At 32.0% G+C, this 12,722-nt stretch overlaps 1 protein-coding gene across 1 annotated transcript in view; it reads left to right on the top strand.

The window, feature by feature from the left end:
* The window catches only part of LOC117124848 (mRNA-capping enzyme-like), a 54,361-nt gene extending 41,977 nt beyond the window's left edge, over nucleotides 1-12,384 (top strand). The window contains exons 10-13 of the mRNA XM_033271186.1: nucleotides 3,985-3,995; nucleotides 8,109-8,175; nucleotides 9,283-9,406; nucleotides 10,598-12,384. Coding sequence (XP_033127077.1) covers nucleotides 3,985-3,995; nucleotides 8,109-8,175; nucleotides 9,283-9,406; nucleotides 10,598-10,776 — 381 coding nt within the window. The 3' untranslated portion in view covers nucleotides 10,777-12,384. The remainder of the gene's footprint in view (nucleotides 1-3,984; nucleotides 3,996-8,108; nucleotides 8,176-9,282; nucleotides 9,407-10,597) is intronic.
* Nucleotides 12,385-12,722: the final 338 nt, after the last annotated feature.

Here is a 12,722-nt window from a genome sequence, read left to right on the forward strand (position 1 = left end):
CTAAACAAATTTTGTTGTAAAAGTAGGGTGCTGAACATCCACTATCAGCCTCATCATGATTGTTGAACAAAACTTTTTTGCAACTCTGAATGCCTGGAAATAATGCTGACAATTTGTAGAGCTGCAGCCCCTCCCCTCAAAGAAATAAAATTAACACGGCGATAGAGTCTGTTTTGGAAATATGGTACCTCTGGATGCCTGGAAATACAAGCTGGCAAACCTGTATAGCCACCACCCCTCCCCATCTTGTCTATTGGCAGACAAAGATTTGAAGTGTGGGGACTAGAGATATACCCACCTCTGCCCCATATGTTTTGGGCCATGGCAAGTTGAGCAAAATTTTGGCACCATAACTAAGTTGTTGTTATGAAAATAGGCCTATGTAGTACAATAACTGTACATCATACATTTACTAAATTTATCTATATTGAAATATTTGCTCCGAGCATACACTATATTCCATATTCTAAGTTTCATGGAATGAATATATCCCCATAGCAGACTTGAGAGTGTGTGAATAATGTTCATGAGGTACCGTACTCTCCCATATATAATACTAATAGGAAGATTATTTTAAAGGGCATCATATTCTTACTGGTATGACTCAAGAAAAAATAGAGATAATAAAGGCCTATGCCCTGTACATGATGCTAAAGAGTGGGCACAGAAAAAAGCATCCAGGTTAAAAATGCTATATCTGGACACAGAATGTGGTAGCATTGACCAAATTACAACATCTAGCAAATTACAATTCGTAAGATTATTTTAAATCATGGGAATAGACAAATATAGGTCTACTGCGAAAATGATATATTGTTCAAAATGTAATTAAATTGCTTATTCCTCCATGAATAAATAAAGTGCAAGAAACACGAATATGTACAAGGAATAACAATGATAACTGTAATTATATCTACACGATGTGCAGTATTGAGAAATATGCAATTAATTAAATAGGCCTAGAACATGTTCTATGAATACACATGATACAGTATGCTATGAATTATCTATGGAAATACAGTAGGCCTCCTATGCCTACACAAGTAACGTCGCATTTCGACAAACTTACTGCTTGTACAATTTAATTTATACTTACCAAATTCAAACTGAAGCATAATCAATTATCTATCACGCTCCAGGTCAGTTATATTATCACTTGAATTATTAAAATGCTGTAATTAAATCCTGTGTTTTTTCTGGTAGACCTTACACTCAAACAGACCATGTAGATACCTCCATGTACAGATTTAACAGGTGATATAGACAGAGCACTAACATTCAAGGGCTATTCAGCTTTTTTGTAAAAGAGTGAGGAGGGGCACAATGTTGTTAAATGTGGCTAGTTTTACAGGGGTTCAGTGGTCATACCGTGGAAACTTTGTTTACCTGGATGCCCAGAAAAAATATGAAATAATTATGATGATGATGATGATGATGACGATGATGATGAAGATGAAACTTTGTTTAAAGGGAGTCCAATTTGGAATCAATGGAAAATAAAGGCCCCGGTAAGGGTGCTGGGAAAATTCCCTAGAAAAATCAGTAGTTTCGATTATGGTATAGACTAATTTGTGTTGCTATATTTAGTCTTATAAAATAGTAATACTTCCAGAGAGCAAAGCCATATCTTCCCATTTAGCACGGAGACTAAAAAGCTGGGCAAAAATTTGATGGTTCTGGTGGTAGCGTATGGCATGTTTGGTATTGATTTAATTTTAGTTATCGTTGCTTTGCATTACATTGGAATTGTTGATTTTGTCGGGTCGCCAACCCGTTACAAATTCTCGACATCCCCCACCACCACTCGTCTAACACCACGACGAGGTCATCAGACTAAATTAATATTCAAATCCAATCAAAGACGTTGTTATGATTGCTGTTCCCTAATATTATAGTCTAAAAGTATAATTTTGGGATGCCCGAAAATAGCAACTGGCAATTATAGAGCCAAATACCACTCCCCAGCAAGGGGCAGAAACAGCATGCATGATGTGAACAAATTATGAAATTATGCATCTTTGATACCAAAAAATAGCATCTGGCAACCAAGAATAGCAAGTAATCAGGGCTGGCTTTATCCACATAAGCCTTGTGTTGTGACTAACCCCAACATTTCATACATAGTTAATTGTAATTATATGTTTATACCTCTAAACATTGTCAAAATTACAAAACATTTTTGAGGGTGTAGACTTTTCTGTTATTTGCCATTGTCTCTTATTTGATATTTTTAATTGTAATATTTCTACCTTTAATGTAATAGGCCTATGTATGTAATATTTAATGTGAAACTGAATTTTTATGTACCATATTGTTAATCTTTAGACATTTATTTTTTATATCATTTATGTATTTTTATGGCGACTGTTTTTTTTTGGTTTTTTTTGGTTTTTTTTCTGTGTTTTGACACACTGTTGGGTCTTTAATAGATAAAAAAAAATAAAAAAAATAAAATATGTAATAATATTGAGAAAAGTGGTCCGGCCAAAGCCGGTGCGGCCGGTGCAGTTCCGACGGCCCTGATTTGTATATTTTGATATTAATGTATATTCTGTAGCAATTAGATATGGTTATTTGAAATGTTTTAACCATTGTATATTTCAACATTGCTTTCTGAGTGTTTTTATACAAAAAAAAATGAAATAAAATGAATCTTAAGTATACACTAAACATTGTGTCCTAAGTTGTGTTTGGCATTATCAAAATTATGTTTCAAAACAAGAATTGCCCCAAAATATTATTATTATAATAATAATAATAATAATAATAATAATAATAATAATAATAATAATAATAATAATAATAATAATAATATTAAATAATAATAATAACAACAATAATAACAATAATAACAACTACTTTATTTTAACACGGAAAACTTATCACCTAAAGGTGTTTTTCATCAAGGCTGTGCAAGACCGTAAGTGGTAAAATATAAAAATACAAGATATGAAATACTGAACCATAAACAAAAATTATTAAATGAAAAATTAAATAGTACTTATCTATGTCAAAATCAATCAAAACATGTAAAGTGATTAATTTCAATAGTTAATTAATTAGAATATCAGAAGTATTCTTTAAATTTAGTAATGTTTGCTGAATTTCTATACTCATCATTTAAATTATTCCATAACATAACACCATGGTACATTAAACTGCTTGTTTTATAATCAGTTTTAGGTTTTCCAATATATAAGACATATTTGTTCTTGTATTGTATTGTGGGTTCCTTAAGGTTAATCTGTTCCTAAGATATGGGGCTAAATCATGAAATATTTTAAACATAGTACAGCAATAGCCTTATTTTAGAAACTTTTGTTTCAAGTCTTACCCATTTAAAATCCTGTGGAACCATTTTTTACATAGACAATGAAGTAACATATATATATATTTATCCCATAATTTTACAGCTGAAAATGATAAAATACTTCCAGCCAATTGAAGTGTTTTTATTATTTTTATCATTATCTGTTATATAACACATTTTAAAATTAAATAATTTCTATGTTCAAGTTAATAATTTCTATATTACTGCAAAATGAGCATGTTAATAATTAGCCTCCCCAAAAAAGCGAACGGCCATTCCAAGGCAAAACAATGTAACTTTTAACAAAAAATGTTGTTCTTCATGTCATCGTTGTCATCATTGGTAGTAACTGTTTGATTCCTGATGATGACATAATAAATGTCGAAATATTGAATCCTGACACGATGGCGGGCATTTCAATACTTGGAGTATGTATTATACTATCCTATCTGAGATAAATCAGTGGACCTTTCGGTTGTTTGAAATCATCCCAACTTTTTATGGTGCTGGTTTGTTGTGTCTGTTGTTCTATGTATATTGTTATGCTAATGAATCTTTTCATTGAGCACAAAAGACTTTCATTTCTCTCCTTCGTTTCTTGTATTGTCTTGTTTGCTGAACTTGAGTTGCATTAAGGTGATTTCCTATACTATTCAACCATTCTTTGCTCTTAGAAAATCTGCAAGTAAGATTATTCCATCATTCCAGTTTGTTAAAGATGCTGGTCTGCTTAAATGTTACAATTTAAGGAATCCCAGGCTATATATACCTTTTTGCCGACTTAACTGTAGTCAAATCGGAAGAAAGCCACCCCTGTCAAAAGCCACCCCTGTCAAAAGCCACCCCTGTCAAAAGCCACCCCTGTCAAAAGCCACCCCTGTCAAAAGCCACCCCTGTCAAAAGCCACCCAATAATGGATCATACCATTGTAAGGTGGGGTGCGCAATGTGATACTTGTCTTGATGTTGGTCTACAATCAATTTCTTTTGTGTATTATGAATTAGAAACTGGGTGTAGCCTTCCTAGGCATAAACATATTTTTTTTTTAATTAAAAAAAAAAAACATTTCTAGAAGCCATCAAGGTTACAAATTTTCAATTCATAATGCATACAAGATACTTTAAAGAATAATATGGTATTGTAATATTTAGATATAAGAAGAAATGAAAAATAATGATAATATGGTAGCAAATAATACTGGATAAATGATAATTGTTACCTGGGGGAAAAAAATTTCTAGAAACCACCCAATTGCATAATTAAGAGAAGCTATTATGTTTTGCATTTGAAGTACTAAATGTTTATGGCTAGCTAGGCTACACCCAGTCTATAACTTATAATACAGAAAAGAATAAAATAATAGTTGTGATACAAAAACTCTTGGCATCCTAAACCTATTGTAGAGTAACATCAAGACAAACAACCCATTGTGCACCCCCACCTGTAAGGTAGTAGAGTCCATTGTTGGGTGGCTTTTGACAGGCTGGGGGTGGCTTTTAACAGGGGTGGCTTATTTCCTACATTCCAAATGTTTATTACTGCTGCAGGTCCTAGGTTATGGAATGAACTCCTCCTTTATTATATTAAACAATTTGTTAGTTTACCTGTATTAAAAAAAATTACATTATTTAAGCCTATACCAAAATTAACGCTATACATTACTATCATCATTATTACTATTATTATTATTATTATTATGATATGATTAATATGAATATAATAATTGATTCTTATTGTTATATTATTATTATTATTATTATTATTATTATTATTATTATTCTATTATTATTATTTTTTTACTGTATTATATCTTTATTATTATCTAGGTTCACTATGAGACAAGGCTTGCCTTCAAATTGTGATCCTAACAATGGCCTTTATTATTTTTTTTCCCTTTCTCGTTAAAGTTGTTTCCATGTCATTGTCATTGTTGAATAAAGTTGAAGTTGGGAAAAAAGGAGAGGTGGTAGCCATGCCAAAACATATGTTTCCTCCAATCAATGAAGAACATTAAATAAGGGGTCTAAAACTAATCGCTTAATGTTAGGCATTCGAACTGTCATTCAGCAGGTAATAAAACTCACTAAATTTGTGATTATGTTACGAAACACTCTGTTGACATTATGTTTCTAACTGAAACTTGGATGAATCAGAATGATTCAGTCAAGATTGGTGAACTCGCTCCCATGGCTATACATTCATTATTGTTCCATGCATTTCTTCTAATGATAATCATGGTGGAATTGAAGACCTTAAAATTGTTTGTATTGGAGATAGTAGATTTAAGACCGTTACATCTTTTAAATATGCAGTTGTTTCTAAATCAAGGTCATTTCAGGTTATAACAATATATCAGCTTCCTCCATCTTCCATAAATCACGGCTTCCTCCATCTTCCATAAATCAATTACGTACTTCTGCTTTTTTGACTGAATTTGATGACTCTCTTGATGTCGTGAACTTGCTTCCTGGAAGCCTTTTATTTTGGGCGACCTTAATTTGAATTATGACAACCCAACTAAGTCTGATGTCGCACAAGCTATAACCACTCTATCATCCCATAACTTTGTACGAGTTGTTACAATTCCTACCCACGAGCTTGGTCATATTCTTGACCCAGTTATTATTTGTTCTGAAGATACTGATATTGTTAAGCTTAGTCTTTTCATGTGATCCTCGTACATACTCCGCTCCTCTCATCAGTGAACTTCATTGGTTGCGAGTTAACAATAGAATTATTTTCAAAATTATTCTCACTGCTTACAAATGTATATATAGTTTTCCCCTAACTATTTGTGTGGTTTTCTACATGGCCCCCCCCCCCCCACTTTTTTTTCTAAAAATAATGTCTGGAGATTTTTGTGTGACCGGAAAAAAAATTCTAGACCTACCTTTTCAGGACCTGTGAGCTAATTTTTTTATGTTACAATCAGAAAATTAGAATTTTGAAGAACAAAGTCATTAGAAACCTAGCTCAAAATTTGAGAAAGGTCATTTCCCACCATCTAGAAATCAAAATTTTCCCATGGTAGGACCCCGGATCCCCTTTCCTTTTTGGGAAAAATGTTGACCTCCATCCCCTAGGTTTTTCCAGATCTGCATGATTCATATTCCCATTCATTTTATAAGTGGGCCCCCCCCCCCCACTTTGAAAAATGTTCCGTCGACCCTGTTCTAGACCAACGTATCCCTGCACGTACAACACATTTCTCTTCATCGGTACATTTCATTATACCACGTTACAACAAGAGAATTGGAGGTTTTTAATTGATTAATACTATATATATATTTGCATTGTATATTACCTAGTGGCGGACCATAGGGTAAAATGTACGCTATGCTACTGTTGAGGCTGCCAGTGGGTAAAGTTTCAACTTCCATCAATTAACCTGAAAAAAAAAAACTACAAATATAAGACTTGTTCTATAGTCTAATATGTTTCAAACGTACAGCCATAATATCGGCACTTTTTTGAACGCACAGTCACCTATAGTTCTAGTGGTGGAACAAGTCTTCTCAATAAGGAATGTAAACCATATGCCCAGTGTATACAAATGTGCACTTTAAAGAACCCAGTACATCCTTTGAGATGAGTAGGGAGTTTCCCCAGTACTTTATGTTGTGGTCAGACGAAAGTAGCTGTTGCGGGTAACTCAGACATGAAGAGACACTTAAGGGAGAAGCAAGTTACTGTACGAGTTAGTCAAGCCCTTTGAGACTTTAGATTTTGGAATTTCAGGCAATACAAATTACCCATTTGGGAGTGGAGGCCTGATTAGGCTAGTAATAATACTGTAGAGAAGCAGCAGTTACAGGAAGTATTGAAACAAATATTAAAACATTAATATTTGGAGGGTCCTAAATACAGTATATCAAGTCAAGAAGGTAATAACAAAGTACCACCTCCCAGCTACATTCCTGTCTTAATGCATTGGGAATAATTCCTAAAAGTAAAGTATTATGACATTCAGTTTTACAATTGTTGGTTTTGCCAGGTCTTAATGTGTACTTCATTTCTGCTGTGTTCATTTCCTTTCTTCAAACCCACCTCTCTACTCCATGCAACACCCAGGTCAAGTCATTTTTATCTTTTTTTATTATATTTCAGGTATTTTGACAGTCCAAAAAAGATATAATGACATTTTACTTTGTAAGGGGTTGTCAAACCTTAGTGTAAACCTTCTTCTTCTTCTCAACAATTTTAAAATAAAATTAATATGCAACACACTGCACACAAAAACAAATAAATAAATAAATAGTAAGACGTTAAAACTAAGATGGATAAAAAAATATAATGAATTAAGAAAAGATGTGCCTTTGTGACATGTAAAGTATTTATTTATTAATTTTATTTATTCTTTCTTTACTGTAGGCACTTTCAGTACTATTACACTGATTTTCAAAGTGGTACAGTTTAAACATAACTAAAATATATACAATATAAAAAATTGTTTAACAACAAATAAAAAGAATGTAAATAAATAAACACACAAAAAATAAAAAACTAAGCAAACAATCAAAATCTGTGTTGGAAATCGGCACTGCACAACTGTTGTTCTGAGACACTAAAAGGATGTTTGATAAAAACGTGGGAATGGTTAAAAAGATACTAGACCTTTTGTTATTTAAAAAATGTGGGGAAAACGATGGTTAAGCCTCTTTTCCCGCAAGTTTATAAATATTTAAAAATCTGTACTTTTTTTTTTATCAAGCATCCCATCAATGTCTCAGAAAATTCATTTGTACAACATACTAAACTTTTTTCCTCAAGCCTTATTTTAAAGGGTTCTGTTTTACAGAATGCTTCCAGAAACTAAAGGGTTTCTCCATGTTGGTCATTTTCAACATCCATTTGCTGAGATCAAGGTAGCTTGCTTTCTTCTTTTCATTAGTTGCACTGTTAATTCAGATCTAGTATTGTTTTATTAGTACTAATCAAAATATAATCTGATCAATATGATCATTATTTTCATTCATTCAACATTTTATTTTTGGGAAAAATAACAAAATATTCCCAAGCAACATAATGAACTACTGTAAAGTTGACCTGTGCATCCCAGGGTAAGATAGTTCAAGTCAGAGCCCACATAAATTATTATGTTGATGCTGTTCTATTATTTTTCGTCTAGGCATTATGTGATGCATTCCATCATAAGAGAAAGATGTAATGCAATTAGCGGTAATTATTGTTCCATTAGGCCAATTAAAGTTAATTGCTAATTTCACGTCCCCATTTACTATTTTCCAAAAACAATAATTGTTTTCGAAGCCTAAATATATGGCGCCAAAACATGGACGATAAAAAGGGAGCTTGAGAAGCGACTTGATGGCGCATACACAAGGTTACTCATGCAGGTTCAAAATATATCATGGAGAATCCTTGCAACTAATTCAGAAATCTATTGGAGAATCCAACCTATTGTGGCTCAGGGACACGCCTGGACATTGCCTCCAGGTTGGGGATCAGATGATTTCTGACATTCTGCTATGGAAATTGCCATGTTCAAGTAGAGGGCATACACCACTAACTTATCCTGACACTATTGCAAGAGATATTGGCATTAGACCAGAGGAGGTTGAGCTAGCAATGGCTGATAGAATGATGTGGCATGTCCGAGTGTCATCTATCTCGACTGCGGTCGATGGATGGTGATGATGAAAGCCTAAGAGGTGGAAACATAAATGACAGGATATATTACATTTAGAATCATTTTAATTCTTTTCTAATTTTTTTTTTAAATATTTCCACTAATAAATAGCATAGTAAATAGTAAAATACCCTTTTACCAAAAATAATTTCAAATCCCGGACGTGAAACTAACAATATTTTTTTTTTGGCCTTAGCTGCTCCCAACAAGTGGTTTCTTGCTTAATGATGAAATTACTGGATGGCATTTTATTTTATTGGATTAACAAATGTATTTTGAAATATAATTTTAATTGTGTTACTATTTCCATATTTTACTTTGCAAGGTAACTAAAGATCTCAAAAAATTTGATAACAAAATAATCGAATGCACATTTGAAAATAACCAATGGGTATTCATGAGAGAACGGACAGACAAAAGCTTTCCAAACGCATACAAGACGGCAATGAGTAAGTGAAAATTAATGGTCTTCAATACAATCTTTCATTTTTATTTAAGTAGTTTATAGTTTATCATGTTCAAAATACTTTCAATGTAGGCTTACTGTTTATTTTGATCTATAAAAATTTAATATGTGAATTTCTTTGTTTATTTTTTGTTTAAAATGAAAACAAGAATCTTATATTTATCTTGACAGTTAACAAGTGCATCAATATTATTAATTTGCATAGACTTCATATTGACTGGTATTATAATCCATCTAAGGATTTTGTAGGAAAGATTTACAATTTGTTTGATCCTTTTAAATGAGCTCGTCAGTGTGTTTTAATTGTTATTCATGTAGCCTAAATCTGTGCACCTCAGCATTGTTATTTTAACACAAAAATTGAAAATTACCTTTTAAAGTATAAAAACATCAACAATCATTAGAATATTAAATCAGAAATGAATGAAAACTGGTATGTAGAACTAAAAAGACAGTAATAATAATAAAATAAATAAATAAATAAAGAAGACATTCATAATCCATGGATACAAATTGAGAACCATTGAACATCAAATATATCAACCTATAGATTTTATAGAGTGATACATTGTTTTTCACTACAGTACTGTATCTTGGAATAAAATAGCACCAATATTTTTAAGCTGTTTTCTTAGTTTTGTCCTTTTATAATTAATGATTGTTTTCTTATTATTTAAATTTTTTAACATTTGAATAGTATATATTTATTATTTTTTTTAATGTAGTGATTATATTAACTTTATGCTTTCTTTAAATATAAAGAACATAAAATACAAACAATCCACAGATGCTTTATAATAATAAACTTTACTTAAAATACGGAAAACTTGGCTCAACTAACAGTTGTTATTCTGCAAGACCGTGTATACAACAATTTAACCAGAAAAAAAAATAAAATAAAAAAAAAAGACTTAAAATAAACAAATCAAACAATTGTTAAAACACACAAATATCTAAACTAGACTTAAATCTTAAACTAACTTAATTACACTAAACAAACTCGAACAAAACAAAAATACTGTAGTTTATGTGGGATCAGGTACTTTTTTTTTTATTAAAGAACACCTAGAGTGTATATGTATAGGATTAGACACTTTTTATCTACCATGATCATTAGCAAAGTATACCTAAAATAACATTTTTTATTAATTCATTTGTGTTTTGTTAAAAATAGATGTGTGCCAAAGTATATGTGAACCAGTTACCCAGGAATTCTTGTTGAATTTCCTTGAAAATGAAGCTATAAAACCACACTTTAAGCAAACAAGCCATCTATCAACAAGACCTGGAACAAGTAGCAGTTCTTCTGATCAGGGTCTCATGCCTCCACCACCAGCTCCAAAAAAACAATGAATAGACCAACTCCAAAAATACGATGAATATGGTCTCATACCTCCGCCACCATCTCCAAAAAGACGATGAATAGACCAACTCCAAAAAGATGATGAATATGGTTTCATGCCTCCACCACCAGCTCCAAAAAGACGATGAATAGGGTCTTATGTCTGTACGACCAACTCCAAAAAGACGATGAATAGGGTCTTTGCCTGTACGAACAGCTTCCTATTAGCAATTACTAGGTTTGTATGCCTCCTCCACACTAAGAGGCGTAACCACAGAAAGAATATCATTTTCTTTATTATGTAGGCCTAGGCCATATTGGTGTATTGCTTCAAATTTTCAATCAGTTATGAACTTCCAATCAAATTTATATTTAAAAATCCATACCAAAAATACACAACACAGGCATAATATAGTACTAATGTTTAAAATATATTGGTATCTTTATTAATAAATTCTCAAAAAATACATGTGCAAATTACAAAAAGACATAAAAGACATAAACAATTTAATGCAAAAGTGTAATGTAATGTATATAAATTTGCATTAAATTTTATTACAAAATAGTAGTTGCAAATTCATTACAAAAATAAATTAAAATTCTTTACAAAATTACATTAAAATTCAATACAAAAAACCCCAAAAGACTGCATAATTAGGGCAACTATTTTTGTTTTTGTTTTGTTTTATTTAGCATTTTGCATAAAAAATTCAATTTACATCATCATAATACAATAAAATTTCATCAAAAAGACACGGTTACATGATACATTTGATTTTGATAGTTTTGGGAATATATTGACATTGTTTAAATATGGTAAGCATACTGTACATTCTTTATTCTTTATAGTTGCAAATACAATTTTTAAAAAAGTGGAAATGCTTAATGTACACTGGGCCTATGGTTTATAGTCCTTATTGACTTGTTGCACATAACAGCATACAGTGACGTACATAACAGCACACTGAGATGTCCATAACGGCACAAAGTAACATTTTATGCATGATGTATAGTGAATAAACCATTGCATTGTAATGCACACTATAAAACTCCATTATCATTCAGGTGGTCAAACAAATCAAACCTAATTTGACTCGTGCTGAATTGAGTTGATATTTACATGCCATAGTCCTTATAGACTTGTTGCACATAATGGCATACAGTGACGTACATAACAGCACACTGAGATGTTGTCCATAACGGCACAAAGTGACATTTTATACATGATGTATAGTGAATAAACCATTGCATTGTAATGCACACTATAAAACTCCATTATCATTCAGGTGGTCAAACAAATCAAATCTAATTTGACTCGTGCTGAATTGAGTTGGTATTTACTTGCCATCATAATTAAGCCTACTGTATGTACTTACCTCTGTATAATAAAAGGCATATTTAAAGTAATCATCATAGCTGGACTATACTCTACTGTGTAAACTGTGTTGGTATCTAAATGAATTGTCATACATACTGTAGTAGGCTATACCCTACTCTATATTATTGAGTTATGTTTAACTAATAGCAGCATGTGAAGCTCTAAAACTACAGACATACATTGTTTATTTAATGAGTGTTCTTTGCAAAGATACACCTGTAAATAAATTTGAGTATGATTGGATTGGTTTAGATTGGATTTATTCGCTTTGAAATACACTAAAAATAAACCGCCGAAGATTTATTTCACTTTGGTACTTCTGGTGGTGAATTGGGCAGTAGACTGGGAGAGTGTTCTTGCAGGAGCCATATTTGCACAGGGGACCAATGGCTTAAATGTGATCTACAGTGGCATATCTAGTGTTACTGAAATGTGGGTGGGGAGCTGATGATTAAGTGAGGGAGAGCTAACAGTAAAATAAGGTTCAAGTTCATTTCATTTGTAATGCATACAAATTCAGGAAATTTGCTTTCCTGGTACAAAGAATAAAAAACAAGATACAAGTCAAATATTGCATGC

Source organism: Anneissia japonica, unplaced genomic scaffold (assembly GCF_011630105.1).
Source record: "Anneissia japonica isolate Jap-2015-1 unplaced genomic scaffold, ASM1163010v1 scaffold652_len952628_cov199, whole genome shotgun sequence".
In the NCBI taxonomy this organism is placed as follows: Eukaryota; Metazoa; Echinodermata; class Crinoidea; order Comatulida; family Comatulidae; genus Anneissia; species Anneissia japonica.